At 39.8% G+C, this 18,863-nt stretch overlaps 1 protein-coding gene across 1 annotated transcript in view; it reads left to right on the top strand.

Moving 5' to 3' along the window:
* Positions 1-18,863, top strand: part of LOC105383469 (chromosome transmission fidelity protein 18 homolog) — a 50,649-nt gene that overhangs the window by 5,438 nt on the left and 26,348 nt on the right. The window contains exons 12-15 of the mRNA XM_048622745.1: positions 340-489; positions 5,612-5,756; positions 13,777-13,868; positions 14,619-14,747. Coding sequence (XP_048478702.1) covers positions 340-489; positions 5,612-5,756; positions 13,777-13,868; positions 14,619-14,747 — 516 coding nt within the window. The remainder of the gene's footprint in view (positions 1-339; positions 490-5,611; positions 5,757-13,776; positions 13,869-14,618; positions 14,748-18,863) is intronic.

The raw sequence follows: 18,863 nt of genomic DNA on the forward strand, positions 1-18,863 counted from the left end.
TGTTGGATTCAGTATTTAATTTATATAGGGCACATTGAATTTACTTTTGGGATGTTTACATTCCAGCGGCAGCGTGTATTGGATGCTGCAGGAATTTGCAGGAATCCACAGAAATTCGTATAGAAAACCATAAATCAAAAATTGAATTGTATTTCCTTTACAATTTATATAATAATGTTGACTGATGATGTGCGATCTGCAATTACCTCTAGAGATAAAACCAACTTATTCGACAAAGCACGAAGCCTCATCATTCTCACAATAACTGCAGTTTCTAAACTGCTTCAAAATTAATTCCCTGTTCGTAAATTCATCTTCACACATTTCACACTCCCCCAGATGTCTCGCAAGCGTCAAGAGTTGGAGAGCATCTTAACATCAGTGTACTCGTCCCGGCTGCCGGCAGTGAGCGGCGCGCGGCGGGCGCTGCTGCTGGACATCATACCGCTGTTGCCGCGCGTACTGGCGCCCAGCCTGAGGAACCCTAATGTGAGCACCCTGTAGCTTCATTATAGTAATACGTGCTAGATAAAAGCGCGGTTATTACACGATAGGAGTGTCTACGCACGGATCTAGTGCTAGAAATACGCCTTACATAAAAACGCGGTTGTTCAGTATCTACGCATGGATATAGTGATTGTTTGGTTTGCATGCTTGGTCTCGTATGTTTAAAAACGAGATCCAAGCGCTCTCGGATAAATATACAGGGTGTCCCAAAAGTCAACGTCATCCCTTAAATGGCTGATAAGTCAGCTCATGAGAAGCCAGAATATCACAATGTGACCTTAGTAAAAACTCGATAATTTTCGAGATATTGACACTTTTATAAATTTGCTGAAAATCGACACCTTGGATCAGTTTTTTGCGTGCCGCCGGTACAAAAATCCATATTGTTAGAATTTGTGTGGTGTTGCATCACCCTGTATAGCCCTGCTATTGATCGCAGTCAAAAAAAATATCGAGTAATGCTGTATGTTTAAAAAAAACATGGTTTTCAAAGTCATAAAAGGTAATCGTATTTTTTTATAAACAACTTTGACTCTACATACTGTAAAAAAAATATACCACGCAAACCTGGCACCTAATTTGAAAAGATTGCTCATTTAATGCAGTTTCCAAAATGGTATGAAACGTTGATATTGTTTCAATTAACAAAAAAGTTATTGCTATTTTAGTACAAAACGACCTCGATGTAAAATTGTTTGAAAGAAATTTATCTGACTGAATTTATTAAGGGTAAGTCATGTTGGAATGAGTAAAAGTAAAAAAGGTGGTGTGGCCGGGAGTGGGAAAAAGACAACGTTGTCACAGAATTTAAAAAAAACGCTTTTTGAGTATCTTTCTCGAGAAAAGTGGACTATAGCAACTCCACATTCCCCATAAATGTAACACATGGTAACGTACATTCCTGAGTAGTGCTAATGTGTGATATTGTACACACGGCAACGTTAAATGGTTGGCAGGGCACACTAACGTAGGTAGTGTATGTGTGTGTCAGCGACGTCGACGTAATTATTTAGTTCTGGGCAACCCACACACGGATATTGTAAGCATGTAGTTGTGCCAGTGACAATGATTCATTGTTTTTATGATATGAAGCAAAATTTTGCAATGCATTGTAATAGATTGAATGGCTCAGTTAGTATGATACAAGACTTACAATTATCGGAATGGTGGTTCAAATCCCTCTGAACTTACAAAATTCCTTTTTTGTTTTTTTTTTATAGATTTAATTTATTTTTTAATATGGCTAATAATAGTATTGTAGTTTATACGAATAAAAGCAACACAGAAAGTAAATGAAACAAGTTATAAAGTGTTAAAATTACCAAATTTATTCTTCGTTTTAAAACATAGTTGTAGTTTATATTAATAAGGAAAATTTTCAATTAGCAGTTTTAAATCATAATAAACATCAGAAAAGGATGGACTGGCTGTTTTACTAAAGTAAATAGGCAAGTCATTAGTTATATGAATCAACATGTTAATTAGCTAGAAATAAGATAACTTATTCCAACCTCAGTAACAATAACATCATTAACACACTGGCTTACCCATAATTGTAAATAATAATAAGTATTTAACAAAATAACTAAAATCTTATACAAATGGAAAAATAAAAATTACTGAGCTAACCCCAATAACTATAATTTTCACCACTTTTTCGCCATAATATCTTACCATCCATCCTTGTCTGACTTAAAGGACTTTTCATCACTAAATATCACCACATTGTTGCACCAATCAAAGTTTAAAATAGTCTGTCGCAAAACGCACTCTGTTTCGACGATGCTGATCGGTTAGAGCAATTTTCTTCGTCGGCCTCCGACACCGCAACCCAGCAGCACGCAAGTGAACCCGTACGGTTTGTAGGGATAGATTATGTGTTGTGACCGTAGAACGGGTGCTGCAGAACGGATCAGCGCTATGTGCAGCTACGATTTCTCGATGGCGTGGTGATGCATCCGTATAGACGACTACTGTCTACATGTCCCGAATCTGCGTATCGGTGAACCCATAATTGAACAGTTCTCCTCTGCAAACAAAAAAAACAAATACTTAGCTTATACAAATACAAATATTCTAACAGTCAAATAAAATATTTACAATTCTATGTTACTTACCGTTAAACGTCTTGCGATTTCACTAATTGTAATGTTTTGTTCATATAAATACGATTATCTCCGCCTTTTTGAACATGGTTAAGTGACTTTCCATACTGACTGCGAAGAGTAATTAATTAAATTGACAAATCACAAAGTGAATCACTTTGCAGACGCAGAGGTGAATTGTCACTAAAACTAAAAACAAATTTCGTTTATTCATATTGTATGAGGGTAGAATGGTTTTAATTCTCAAATGAAGAACGAATCATATATTTTTGGCGAAGAGAAATAGTCGACAGCTATGCAGCTTGTAGTCATTTGTCAGTTTCAAATATATTAATTTTATACTCAACAGCGTTTAAATTAACGCAAAATTTGAATTAAGTTAAATAAAAATAACCATCCGTGGACTCGAACTCACGACCTATGTTTCATTAGTCTAACATTCTACCAATGAGCTACGAAGTGTATAGACACAGGTAGTGAAATTTTGTTTCACATCAATTTTATAACTGTTTCACTAACACTACCGGTTGATATTTTTATGTCACAGCTGGTATACGGGCGTTTGCCTACGCACAAACTCGTTTGTGTTGTTGTGTGTGTGTGTGTGTGTGTGTGGTTTGTTACTGGTGTGTAAACCGATTTCTGCGTTTATGCACACATAGACAACGTTAGTGTGCACACATACACTACGTTAGTGTGCCCTGCCAACCATTTGACGTTGCCGTGTGTACAAGTAAAACGCTTACACGTGTACATTGTACACCCACAGTATCCAAAAAAGGGACAGATCAGTTTGTCATTAACATTACCTCTAATTACTTGTTATTTATTTTAAAGTTATTGTTAAGCAAAACCAAACTCTCAAAATTATGATTATGACCATTAATGAGTATTATTTTTTGCTGATTATGTACTTAATATAATAATGTGGTATTATAATTTTGAGAAATAAAAATAAAAGTCAATAAATGTTTGTTTTTTTAAATAAGGTGTAAAAAACGCAAAATATGTTTTATAAGAGTTTGGTAAGTTTTTTTCTTAGCTATTTTTGCGTCATCTATGTTGCCACGGCTGACCCCACCACCTATTTTACTTTTACTCATTCCAACATGACTTACCCTTAATAAATTCAGTCAGATAAATTTCTTTCAAACAATTTTACATCGAGGTCGTTTTGTACTAAAATAGCAATAACTTTTTTGTTAATTGAAACAATATCAACGTTTCATACCATTTTGGAAACTGCATTAAATGAGCAATCTTTTCAAATTTGGTGCCAGGTTTGCGTGGTATATTTTTTTTACAGTATGTAGAGTCAAAGTTGTTTATAAAAAAATACGATTACCTTTTACGACTATGAAAACCGTGTTTTTTTAAACATACAGCATTACTCGATATTTTTTTTGACTGCGATCAATAGCAGGGCTATATAGGGTGATGCAACACCAAAAAAATTCTAACAATATGGATTTTTGTACCGGCGGCACGCAAAAAACTGATCCAAGGTGTCGATTTTCAGCAAATTTATAAAAGTGACAATATTTCGAAAAATATCGAGTTTTTACTAAGGTCATATTGTGATATTCTGGCCTCTCATGAGCTGACCTATCAGCCCTTTAAGGGATGACGTTGACTTTTGGGACACCCTGTATATACAGCCAATCAGTGGAATCAAAACATGCTCTTCTTCGTAGAAGAAGCTCTACTTTCGAAAGAGCGGCATAAAACCGAGGATACTCTCGTCGCTTTAACTACTCCCCCTACTATCTACTATCTCCCTACTATCTACTATCGCAGAAGTGGGATAAGCTCTACTTTCGAAAGAGCAGGATAAGACGGAGAATAAGCGAGATCAATCTGTAACAACCCCCCTACTATGGCGGGTACATGAGCCCCTGTCATCAGTGTGCTCGTCCCGGCTGCCGGCAGTGAGCGGCGCGCGGCGGGCGCTGCTGCTGGACATCATACCGCTGTTGCCGTGTGGACTGGCTCCTAACTTGAGGAACCCTAATGTGAGAACCACAATTTATGACAAAACCTGTTACAAGTATATCCGTCAATGCGGTCGCACTTTCGTCAATAAGTTAGGCTATAACCACGCTATAACAGCCACCAGAGAGCATACGAGAGAAGCTCGCAGTCACACTGACCGAACACGGTCTGGAGACATGTCCTAACTAATATAGTAAGTAATATTATAAATGCGAAAGTAACAGTGTCTGTCTGTCTGTCTGTCTGTCTGTTACTCTTTCACGCCAAAACTACTGAACGGATTTGAATGAAATTTGGTATACATATGGTCTAGACCCTGAAACAAAACATAGGCTTTTATCCCAGAATTCCCACGGGAAAAGTTTTTAAGGCGAAGCGAAGGTCGTGGGAACAGCTAGTTATATATAATATTTCAGCGATATCGTAGCTACTAACTAGCTCTTTCGCCTCATGTTTGGAAACTATAAAGGCTAAGTCATTATTAGGTAAATAGTATTAAGTTCTTGGTCTTACTCGTAATAGCTAATTGCTGAAATTCAGTTGACGTTTTGTTACGTGAATCGAGGCATAGTTCATAGGAAAATAATTAAATCATTGCTATAAAGGACACTGAATAATGGCGAAATTTCATTAGCTACGTAGCTGACAACGTACTACGTTGGGTTTACTATAAATATTATTATATCCAGGAGTTTCTTGCCTCCGTTCTTCTCCTTAGACAGATAGAGTCCCCCTTATCCGAACGGAGAGTAGTTTGTAAAAATTAATAATGGATGTTTATTAAAAAAATATATATTTAGGGGCCGTCCATTAATCACGTGAGGTCGTTTTTGACAAAAAATTAATACACGTGATGTCTAACGAGACCCCCCCCTCCCCCCTCGTGATGTTTCGTGATGTTTTCCGTACCCCCCCCCCCCTTTGAGCCTCACGTGATTAATGGACGGCCCCTTATACGATGAATAAAAATATGTGACTTTGACTTTTTAATCTTACTCTCCTTCCAGCTCTGTACCGAGATAGAACGCGGGGCGGTACGCTCGGCGGCGCGCGCGATGTGCGACTACGGGCTGCAGCACACGCCGCGTCGCACCGCCGACGGACTGTACGAGACCGCCATGGAGCCCGACATCTATAGACTGGCATTCTTTGGTAAGCTTTTCTGACTACATTATTATGTCAGGATATCTATCATCCTTATCAAGCTGAATAACTTCTAGATTCTAGAAATCGCCGAATGGAACCTGATGAATATAGAATCGCGACATTGGTAAGGAATAGTGACATATTCTCCTTCCAGCTATCTATGCAGCGAGACATCTATATACTGACCTTCTTTGGTAAGGAACAGCAACATTATTCTTTCAGCTATAGAATACTTCTTTATTCTATTTAAGACACCATATGTGTGTGGTGTGCGACTACGGGCTGCAGCACACGCCGCGTCGCACCGCCGACGGACTGTACGAGACCGCCATGGAGCCCGACATCTATAGACTGGCATTCTTTGGTAAGATATATGTCACTATATCATATTCTCCTGGCAGCGACCTCACAGCGAGACTAAGTACCTAATAGCATGGAGCCTTTGGTAAGGAATGGTAGAGTTACCGGCTTTCCATATGCCACCTAAATGGTGGCGAATAACTCGCGGCGATGCGCAGACGGACTGTACGAGACCGCCATGGAGCCCGACATCTATAGACTGGCATTGTTTGGTAAGATATAGTAGGGTTGCCGGCCACCCTTATGCCACCTAAATGGTAGTGAATAACTTGTGGCAATATTGGCGCGTCTCTCCGAATGCGCCTGATGTCTATAGACTCGCGTTCTTTGGTAACGAATAGTGACATATTCTCCTTCCAGCTATCTATGCAGCGATACATCTATAGACTTTTCTTTGGTAAAGAATAGTGACATATTCTTCCAGCTATAGAAAGAGCGCCTATAGACTCGCGTTCTTTGGTAAGGTATAATAGGGTTACCGGCCTTCCATATGCCACCTAAATGGTGGCGAATAGCTTGCGGCAATATCGGCGCGTCGCGATGCGCAGACGGACTGTACGAGACCGCCATGGAGCCCGATGTATATTGTGACGCCCGCGCACCATAGAAACAAGAAGCCAGCGCGACGTCACGGAAAATTCCACGGCCGCGAGCAAGTAAACAACATCCGCCGCCGCCGCTGCCGCCACTCGATGACGTCATGGAAGATTCCACTGCCACTGAAGTAAACAAGATTCGCCGCCGCCGCGTGCCGCCACTCCCCACTACAGAAGCCGCATATAAAAGGGCGCACGCGCGGACAGAAAGGCAATACTCGTGGGGTCGTCTTAGTGCTCACACCTAGCTCTGGTTGCGGTTCGGTCGACCGCGTCGCTTCCGGAGGTCTAGTGCGCTAAGACATAGACCGGCTCAGTAAGTCTGCCTTCCTCAAGCTTGCGTTGTGGTCTACCCCCGCACACGTTTGCAAGAGCCTGGTGGAACTACGGAGTTCTCGAAAGACCTGGCACTTCTACTAAGTCTGGTTGCGGTTCGATCGATCGCGTCGCTCCCAGAACCCAAAGGAACTGCCGGATTCTGTACCACGTTTATTCCACCCCTGTTTCCTCGACCTCTCTGTAAAAGGGCCTTCAGCCGCAAGCATAATTGTCATATCCAAAAGCATTTAAAAGCATAACGAGTCGCATCAGAATTGTCAATAAAACTAGATTATCGGTTCTTGGTCGTATTCATAGTCTGGGCCGTATGTTGTAATTATATCGTGTTGTTGGTTAAGCATTATATATATAAATAAAAGTCAAAGATTTTATCCTCGTTGTATTCGTAAAACCAAATCAGTTGTTTCAATCCAAACTCCACTCAGATAGGTAACCCAAATGATCAGTCATTAGGTTCATTTATGTTAGCGTAGCACCCCCTGAGCTAGCCGCCCCTAAGGCGCTACGTTACATTTGGCGCCCAACGAAATAACCCTGAAAGGGTAGGCCCACTTGTTTCGTAATACTAAGATTTACGTTACATTTGTTGCCCAATTTAGTAATCCAAACGGGAAGACCATTTTGTTCGGAATTCAGGCCAAGAGTACAAGTAGGTACTTCGGTAGTCTTTCGTTTTCATCGGTCGGTCAAACCACAAGGGAGGTTCGGTTTTTGTCGTATTATGAGTAACTTAGTAGGATACGTCAAAATCGACTCAGTTTAGTAAGTGATTCGGTAGGTTTCAGTAGTCAAACACCAGCCACAAAGAAAGGTACGGTCAGTACAAAAAAGTAAAATAAACCCGGGATTCAAGAAATAACAACGGAGTAAGAAGGAACGAAATAGGAAAAGAAATAAATAAATGTCATCGTGGATATATAAATTAAAAACCGGCCAAGTGCGAGTCGGGCTCGCGCACAAAGGGTTCCGTAGCAGCAAAATTACAGTTAAATCAACCTATCTCAAAAACTATAAGAGATACTTTGATCAAACCAAAAATCGTTGAAAGAGTTAATTAGCATGCATCACCTCTATTTTTTTTAGAATTTTATACCCCGTAGTTATAAAAATAGGGGGGGGGGTCATACTTTTTACGACTTTGAGAGCTGATATCTCAAAAACCGTTCACTTTAAGAAAAATGTTTTTTAGAAAACTTTATATCATTTTAAAAGACCTTTCCATTGATACCCCACACGGGTATGTACATCGAAAAAAAAAAATTCATCCCTCAGTTACATGTATGGGGGGCCCCACCCCCAATTCTTTTTTTTACTATTTAGTGTCATATTTTTGTAGCGGTTCATACAACACATATTCCCATCAAATTTCATCACTGTAGTACTTATAGTTTCCGAGTAAATCGGCTGTGACAGACGGACAGACGGACAGACGGACATGACGAAACTATAAGGGTTCCGTTTTTGCCATTTTGGCTACGGAACCCTAAAAAGGAGGATTTAATCAACGAGTTAGAAAAACAGGATATACAGTTACAGTTTAAAGATTTATCAGTAGAGGATTTAAGAAAAACATTAATTAAAAAACTAAGGGAACAAGCAGATAGGGGGGAAGAAATTTGGGAGGAAAGCAGGTCAGAAGAGGAAATGTCAAAAGAAAAGAACAGCACAACGACTGCCAGGAGCCCGACAGACGGCTCAGCAGTCAAGATAACAGCAGAAATACAAGCGAACAAGGAAATCATGCAGGCGGTCTTGGGATGGAATATCACATTTGATAACCACAACGACCCAGTAGATTTCATAGAAACATTAGATGAATTCATAGAAGGCACAGAAGTGAATAAGGAGAAATTATTACACCTGTTACCGAGGATATTTAAAGGACAGGCATTAGCATTTTTTTTTATGCCCGCGCTCTCGACGCTTCATAAGTTTATACTTTATAATTTATCATAATCTATAACTATAGTTCTTATTTGTTTACTTTTTTGAATAATATTTTATGTCAAGTCAGTCCGTGACTTCACCCAGGGTTCTAGCTGAAAACCAGCGCTATGGTTTATCATAGCACCAAGCTGAGCTAGAACCCGTTTCTGCACCGGGAAGCAACACCCTTGCTCATTTTCCTTTGGCTTTTTTTTATTATTTGTTTTATTATTTATTTTTTGTGTTGTTTCCGTGTGTGTGTGAAATAAATGTATTTTCTTTCTTTTTTCTTCTTTCTAGCATGGTATAGGAACAATAAAAGTCTCTGGAATACTTGGGACGACTTTATACAAGGATTTCAACTCCATTATTACCCGAATAACCAGGAAAATAGTTTATTAGAACGAATAATCGCGCGAAAGCAAAGATACTTAGAAGATTTCAATACTTATTTAACCGATATACAAACACTAATGAGGCGATACCGGAAACTGTCAGAAGAAGAAAAACTCGAAAGAATTTACGAAAACTTAAACACAAATTACAAATACTACGTCAAACGGAAGGATTTCAGTAAACTTAACGAACTCATCTCGATAACAAAAGACTTCGAAAAACTGAACGCGGAACGATATAAATCAAGGTCAACACCAAACGCCGCAACAAAACCAACATTGTCAAGCAACCGTAGACCACCTGACGACGATAGAATACATAGGTCAAACAACGGTCGTAAAATAAATCCAAACTACAACAGCGAAATACACTGCTGGAAGTGTGGAATGCCGGACCACTTAGCTAGAGGATGTAGGAGTCGGAGAGCAATATTTTGTTGTAAATGCGGAATCATGGGAAGAACCAGTTTTAATTGTTGCCTGAAGACAGAATCAAGAACAATAGAAAATGAATCGTACACAATCAGGGACGTAACGCGCGATAATCGAATATTTATTGAGATACAACTTAACGGGAAGAAATATGAAGCATTATTAGACACGGGGGCAACAAATTCATATATAAACCACGAAATTTACAAGGAATTATTAGACGCAGGAGCAATGCAGTTTGACACAATAAAGAAAGTTATCCTAGCCGACGGAAGCATAATAGAAATAAATAAAGCGCTAACATTAGACATAGAAATAGACGGCATTTCAATAAAACACCAAGTCAACATGTTACCTAACACGAAAAGGATAATAATCGGGATGGATATCTTAAAAAGACTAGGGATGGACATAAAGTGGAACAAGATAGAGGAAAATAAAGATATTAAACCTGAATTAGCCGAAACAAATGAAATGAAAAGCACAGTAATACCATCAGAAGATAGTTTAGATCAAGCTCAAAAAAAGGAATTAGAACAAGTCCTAGATGAAGAGTTCAAGAAATGCGAAAACAGCCCAATCGATAACAAACATCAGTCATTAATGAACACGTACATAAGATGTTAAAAGACGGCATTATAGAAAAATCAAGTAGTCCTTACAGCTCACCGGTAGTCCTAGCAAAAAAGGAAATCGGAGAATATCCTAAATATGATTTCGAGATACAATACCGCAGCGGGACACAAAACAAAATAGCCGACGAGTTGTCTAGGAACCCAGGATACGCCAGTGCAGTCGAAAAACAAAATTGGTATGACAAGAAATTTAAGGAAATCGCGGAAAACCAAAACAAAGACTAAAATTACTGTATAAAAGACGGAAAGCTATATAAAAAAATCACGAACCACTTGTACGGCATGAAATTAGAAGAATATTCAGAATGGAAATTATGCGTACCACGTGAGGAAACTTTAGAAATTTTAGAACAAAATCACGACAACCCAAGTGCGGGACATTTAGGCGTGAAGAAAACCTTGAACAGAATCGCCCAACGATACACTTGGCCTGGGATGTATAAGGACGTAACGAGATACGTGGGCAGATGCGAAGCATGTCAAAGGCATAAACCATCACAAGAGAAAAAGGCAGGGGTAATGCATATAAAGAGTGCCAATGGTAAGAAGAAAAAGAAAAAGAAGAAGAGGAGTGGAAAAAAAAGGAACGGGGGACACCGAAGTGGGATAGTCCGTCTCCCTAAATATATCAGGAAATCGCAATAAGAGCGCGGTTTTCCCTTTCCTTTTCTTTTTCTTTTTAATAGCAAAGGAGCTACATTTTTTTTTATTTTTTTGTTGGTATTTTTGGTTCGTCACAATTTTGACAAAGTTTTTTTTGTTGTTTTATTCTGTGTACTCAAAGTCAAAAGCAGAAGGAGTAGTACCTACTATTTGTTAAAATTTGGTTAAAATAGTTAGTAAAATAGTCGCTTATATAGGTATAGGACTACTATTCTTGGAATAGTTAGTAAATTAGTTTCTCTAAGTAGCACTTAAAAGTATGAAGGTAGTTAAGTTTCGCAAGTTTTGAGGGACAAAACCACAAAAGGATTTCAGAGTATACAACATGTACTTAGACGGTGATTTTTACAGGTAAAAATCTCCATAAGAAGGGGGAGAATGTGACGCCCGCGCACCATAGAAACAAGAAGCCAGCGCGACGTCACGGAAAATTCCACGGCCGCGAGCAAGTAAACAACATCCGCCGCCGCCGCTGCCGCCACTCGATGACGTCATGGAAGATTCCACTGCCACTGAAGTAAACAAGATTCGCCGCCGCCGCGTGCCGCCACTCCCCACTACAGAAGCCGCATATAAAAGGGCGCACGCGCGGACAGAAAGGCAATACTCGTGGGGTCGTCTTAGTGCTCACACCTAGCTCTGGTTGCGGTTCGGTCGACCGCGTCGCTTCCGGAGGTCTAGTGCGCTAAGATATAGACCGGCTCAGTAAGTCTGCCTTCCTCAAGCTTGCGTTGTGGTCTACCCCCGCACACGTTTGCAAGAGCCTGGTGGAACTACGGAGTTCTCGAAAGACCTGGCACTTCTACTAAGTCTGGTTGCGGTTCGATCGATCGCGTCGCTCCCAGAACCCAAAGGAACTGCCGGATTCTGTACCACGTTTATTCCACCCCTGTTTCCTCGACCTCTCTGTAAAAGGGCCTTCAGCCGCAAGCATAATTGTCATATCCAAAAGCATTTAAAAGCATAACGAGTCGCATCAGAATGGACAACATTTCATTTTCTTTACCCTATATTTTTATTAGCTATTCGGAAAGGTTATAAAAAATTAGAGGACCCGTATTTTTTTATTTTGTATTTACATGAATTTTTGCATGTTATTTTTAACTTTAAAGTTAATTATTTTAAAACCGGAAGTGACATCACATATTAGGCTCAATTTTTATTTTTGTCTATTGCCTTAGTCTCGAAAAAAAACATAAATGACACTGACAAGTGACATTTAAACTTTGTTTACATGCCAACCAACAAATGGGTCATTTTCAAATGACATTGATATTTCAGATGATACAAAGTAGGTACTTATCATGTAAAAAAATAAGCAGAAGCATTTTTTCAGCTATGTAGGCGGTGGCATGCTCTGGGACATATTAAATAGAGGTCATCTCTAAATAAGTACTTACCATTTTATATGATAAATTAAAAAAAAATAGTCGGAAAGTGTCAGAACAGAATTTATGAAAATGACCCAAATAAACAACAACGACTCGATAAAACGTCAACGTCAATCAAAAATGAAAGTGACAGTTACTTTGTTTTTAAATCTATAGGCTTCGATCATCAAAATGCATCGCACCTGATGCATGACGTCATCAGCACTTTTTTACTATTTTATGATTTTCTCGAAAATGATACATCCAAAAAATACAAAAACATTTTTTTTGTGGCCTTGAGAGCTAAATCTCGAAATGGTTTTCGATTTATAGCAGCTTTAGTTTTTTGAAATGTTGTCCATTGTCAATAAAACTAGATTATCGGTTCTTGGTCGTATTCATAGTCTGGGCCGTATGTTGTAATTATATCGTGTTGTTGGTTAAGCATTATATATATAAATAAAAGTCAAAGATTTTATCCTCGTTGTATTCGTAAAACCAAATCAGTTGTTTCAATCCAAACTCCACTCAGATAGGTAACCCAAATGATCAGTCATTAGGTTCATTTATGTTAGCGTAGCACCCCCTGAGCTAGCCGCCCCTAAGGCGCTACGTTACAATATAGACTGGCATTCTTTGGTAACATATATGTCACTATATCACATTCTCCTTGCAGCGACCTCACAGCGAGACTAAGTACCTAATAGCATGGAGCCTTTGGTAAGGAATGGTAGAGTTACCGGCCTTCCATATGCCACCTAAATGGCGGTGAATAATTCGCGACAATATCGTCGCGAGCTCCGCCGAGAAATCGCCGAATGTAGTCGCCAGTGGGATATGGCTCTAATAGAATTGGATTACAGGACTTGATAGTTAACACGTGGCGATATTGTTATGTGCTCGCTGCGATCTCGCCCCGCCGAGAAATTGCCCAATGAAATCTCGCATAGAATTCAATGAATTCATTGTATCTTTCTATTGTATACTGTCCGAATCTATAGGTCCTTACACCCAACAGTGTCGCCTACAGTTTTAAACTAATACGATTCTAAATTTCTAGACTATCCTAATCCTAACTTCCTAACTAATATTATAAATGCGAAAGTAACTGTGTCTGTCTGTCTGTCTGTCTGTCTTTTACTCTTTCACGCCAAAACTACTGAACGGATTTGAATGAAATTTGGTATACATATGGTCTAGACCCTGAGAAAGAACATAGGCTACTTTTTATCCCGGAAGTCCCACGGTAAAGGCGAAGCGAAGCGCGCGGGAACAGCTAGTTGTTGATAATGCTAATGCTTGTTGTGCAGGTAACGAGGACGCGGCGCGGCCGCCGCCCGCCGTGCGCCAGGCCATCGCCCGGGAGCAACAGCTGGAGATGATACGACGGGCCGAGGCCATGGTAATACTCGTAACATTCATTTTAACTTACCCACGTATTTAAATCAGAATTTTGTTATTGAGAATCAATATTTGATCAAACAATTGTGATAGTAATAGTGTCACAATGTAACACAGCTTTTATACTACCAATATATACCGACGACAATATAATTGACGACCGAATGGCGTAGTGGTTAGTGACCTGACTACTGAGTCGATGGTCCCGGGTTCGATTCCCGGCTGGGGCAGATATTTGTTTAAACACAGATATTTGTTCTCGGGTCTTGGATGTGCCCGTAAAATGGCAATAGGCCCGCCCCCTATTACATTGGGACTAACATAACACTCTGGCGAAAAGTGGGTGCAGCAATGCACCTCTGCCTACCCCGCAAGGGAGTACATTAGTACAAGGCGTGAGTGCGTGTTTTTTTTTTGTGTTTTTTTCCGTGTGTGTGTGAAATAAATGTATTAATATTAATATCATAAATGCAAAATTTTGTGAGTATGTGTGTACGTTTGTTACTTCTTTAAGTCAAAACGGCTACGGCTGAACCGATTTTGAAGTAATTTGGTATGACGTTAGCTGACACCCTGTATTAACACGTAGACTACTTTTATCCCGGTATTCCCACGGGAAAACTTGTTAAGGCGAAGCTTGTGGGAACAGCTAGTTTAGGTAATAAATATCTATCATTGATGATATCTCTTAAACTTTGAAGACAAAGTCAACTTCTAAGAACGTCACTACATTAACCCCACCACTCCACAGTCCAAAAACATGACGTGCAGCCAAGTGGACCGCTCCAAGAAGGAAGAAGCGAGCAAGCCGCAGCCGCCGCGCCTCCCCAACCACCTGCAGAGACTTAAGCCCAAGGAGGTGGAGAGAGTGGCGCCGCAAGTAAGTTCATTTATGATAATATTACTTAATATTTAGTACGATTCACGTAACTTGAAATACTACAGATAATATTATCAATAGTAGGTGCCTTACATACATAGGTACAAACATATGCTCACGAGTCACGACTGTAATCCCTGAAGGGGTTGTCAGAGGTCACTCACAAGCGATTCACCTAGTTTTCGCTGTTCATTTGTACTGATGTAATAGGTCGCGAGCCGTATCGCCGTTTCGCATCTAGAAGCTAGATGTGCCTTGAGATACCTTCAGTGAGGAAAATAATTAATGTTCCTCTCCACATAACCTATACATATAACAGAAAAAGTACACAAGAAAATGCTTAAGTTACTTGGATTACACTGTACCCGTTCGGATAAATGCCAGCCTACCATTTTCTTACAGCATCTTTATAAGCGTGCGTACAGTAGGCAATACAGCCATGGGTGAAACAAACTTGTTCATCAAGTGGCGTGACCTGCTTCCGCTTACGTCATCAGCAGCTTGTAAAAGTGTAAACCCTCTCTCAAATAGGCCGCCCACACATTACAAGGTGAATATAAAACGACACACTTCCCCATTTCCTTTAAAAAACAACCCATCCCACTTCTGAAAAACCGATTCACCTCCTATTTCCTTTAAAAAACAACCTATCCCACTTCTGATTCACCAGTTTTTCACCTCGAAAGGTCTCGTTTACAGAAAAAGGGCACAGATTCAGTTCAGATCCAGCTCACTTAGCTATGAATGCTATGACATTTCAATCTGGGCGCTCTGTTAATCATTTTCTTTACACAGGCGCTTGCATGAGAGACGAGCGATAGGCATAGATTAGATGCACGTAGACGGGACAGGGTAAAGATGTGAAGAAATATTATCATAATAATTATGAATGCAGTGTCCAATGTGTCCATGACATGTCAGAAGTGTCACGAACTTTTTAATACTGGAAACTTTTTTATAGTCCACTGATGATTAAAATACTACGAGTATCATCAATGAGGTAATAGTATCCAATGCTATAGTGGTGTAAATAATGACGAACGGCCGAATGGGCCGACTTTTGGAATGTGTAGACTTTATCGTACCGACACATCTATAATAAACGATGAATACACCCTATCTATAGTTTAGTGTCACATCTGCGTACGTCCACATAATCTTTGGCAAGAACGCTCCGGCTGGGCGCTTTCACGCCGGCACAATACGCGATGCGGATTAGCAAACACAGTTTTAATTAGCGAGATTCGTAGAGAGCTCTGCACTGCGCTCAAACACGTTTGATACTTTGGTTATTTAAATTTGTATATCTAATTTGCAGTAACGCAGATACTGTAGCCGTGTTGTCAGAATGAAAATGATTTATTAGATAACGCCCTTATTAAGTTTTGGTGTACACTAGGCGACACGCGACCGCGACAGTATGGCGAATAGACGCGACGACAGACTACGGTAGACAATATTCATATGTTTCGTTCGTCAGAGTCGCGGATTGTAAGCATTACACTGGAATGCACACAGAAGCAGTTCAGTCCCAGCACCCTGAAGCCATTATGCTCTTGTTTCTAGGTTCTCAAAATAAGCATTACCTAGCTGAACATATTTGTATTTTAACTTTACGTAAAAACGCTTTTGATGAGAAGTTAAGATTGTTTTAATGTTGAGAACGCAAGACCGACACCGGGCTGCCATTATTTTACGCTATAGACTAAACACTGTACTACCACAAAACAAGTGTTTAAAACGCACTTTGACAGATTTTGTAGGCGTTTGACAGCGCAAACACCAGTTAAATACTGTCTAAGTTTTTGTGGTAAGGCCCTAAGTATCAAAACCACACGTTCCTGCTACCCGTCGCAGTGCATTACTGCGCTCCGCTAATATATTCCATCAGACAGTAAACTGCAATCTACGCGCCATTCAGCAGCTAACGACGGCCGGCCTTTGTGCTGCCCACTCCGCGAGCAAAGACTTAATTTTTGACCAGTTTATGGACTTAGCTTGTATGTTGCCGAGTTTTTTGACGAGATTCTACGCTTGGGGTAGGTCGCGGTTTGGTTTTCGCACGTGTGGTTTGGGGGTGGGTTTCTTGTGGTTTTTTTAGATGAGATGGTCTGTTAATAGTGGGGAGAAAAACTAAAAGCTAATTACAGATGGCGCATTAAGCGACTGTGCCTGATTCCCCAGTTCTAATTGGTTGGTTCAGTTGCAATTTTTTCTCCCCGATTGGTCAGAACCAGAAAGGCACACGCGATAGTGCTGTCAAATTTTCACTTGGTTTTCTTCCCCATTGAAAGCAATGCATATTTTTTATTGTTTGTCCATATTTTCTTAATGATGGGAAAGGAATCAAATAATTTCTTTAATATCTAAATCTAAACAAAGCGACAACTCAAACTCAGATTTATATTTTCCGTATTTTCTGAGTTTTTGACAAATTCGCTTCCTAATTACCTCAGGTCAATTTTAAAACAAGCAAAACTCATCCAAACAAAAGCACATTAACATTAAGCAACCCGCCAATCACGGGACAAAGTCAGTGAAAACATCTGGTTATACAGGGGGAAATTTATCAGTGGTCTTCCCGTTGGCAATTGAATGTACACACCATAATAAAGGCGTGCACGAAAGATGCCTCCCGGAGTGACGTATCCACTGTACTTATAGCTCGGACGTACTTCAGGTAGTCAGTGAGTGACGCTAGTATAGTACTAAACCAGCTCTAGTGTAGTGAAGAAATTGCTTTTTGGCAGTAAGCCCGATTTTGTACATTGTTAGTTTTCTTTTAATGTTCTTCTCCTTTTTTATTGTAACTTCATAATGTACAATAAAGTGTTCATAAATAAATAAGTGTTTGTCACCGATACGGCCTTACTTTGCAACGCGAAGCACACTGATAAAACCCCACCCCATATTTTTCAAGTTGTGATTTTTAATTCGCCATTAAGCGAGAGCAGGACAGTGTCAATATTGGCGCGCCCCTCGCCGGCCCGCCGCCCGCTGTAATGACTGAAATACAATAAGTAATAAGTAATCACAAAAGAAGGGTTGCGGCAGAATCTATTAAAAAGTCTGAAGAATTTGCGAAGAAGGGTAGGGTTAAGTGCGACGCTCACTGGGCAGTTTTAGTTTTATAGATTTTAATTATCTACTTACAAGTTGGTTGTTTATTATAACCATGCTTCGGATTAGTTTATTATAACCGCACCAACTTCATAAAAGAATAGTAGGTACCTGCGTGTTCGTACTGTGTATTTTTAAATTTATATTTTGTTTAAATTCTCGTATATTTTGAATTACTTAAGCGTACCGAATCTATATCCTTCCTTATTAAACTTAGTCATATTAAAATCGTAGGCATAGTTGCTGTATTTTAAAATAATTATTGAAATTAGGTCGTGTCATCCGATACTACCTTAAATAGCACCATATTGCGGCATATTTTCTTCGCCCAATGTGCGCTAACCCTTAAATTTTTTCTTACTCACTTTTTCTCCCCGCCTTAATGGGTAGGCGGCGTCAATTCTGTAGTAATTTGTTTTCGAGTGCCGCTCTACCAACCTACCCGAATGATGACTCGTTAATATTGTATGCGTCTTTTTGATCTCCGTTAATAGGGACTGAGTTAAAAATGTTGGGGGATAGTTGTTTAGGTTATTAGTTTTCAATTAAAGCCGGTAGGTACTCAGCGAATGACAATCTGACTGGCTTTCTGTCATCGTGATAATAAAGGCTAGAACCAGCTGTAGTGTTTGTCACCGACATGTTTTGAAGAAGAATTAAAATAAGTTAATTTACATATATTTTAAATTATGATTTCACGGGATTCAATCGGTTATCAGGCAAGCTTAGTGTTGGACGCCCTTCGGCCAGTTAGACCAAAGATTTCAGACTAGTAGCCAGAGGTGTATGGTTGAGGAGGGCTAAGAACAGAGTGTTGTGCTGCTCCTTGACAGAAGTCTATGTCCAGCATTGGGCGAATACGGACTTATGATCTAGTTTCTCTAGATATCAAACGTCAACATAAACGAAGAACATGCCTCCTTTAGTTGTTTATTTACCTGCTGTTGATGTGTTTAAACAGCTTGCGTGATTGCAAGCGGCTACAACGAATATTGC

The sequence above is a fragment of the Plutella xylostella genome, chromosome 3 (assembly GCF_932276165.1).
Source record: "Plutella xylostella chromosome 3, ilPluXylo3.1, whole genome shotgun sequence".
Lineage (NCBI taxonomy): Eukaryota > Metazoa > Arthropoda > Insecta > Lepidoptera > Plutellidae > Plutella > Plutella xylostella.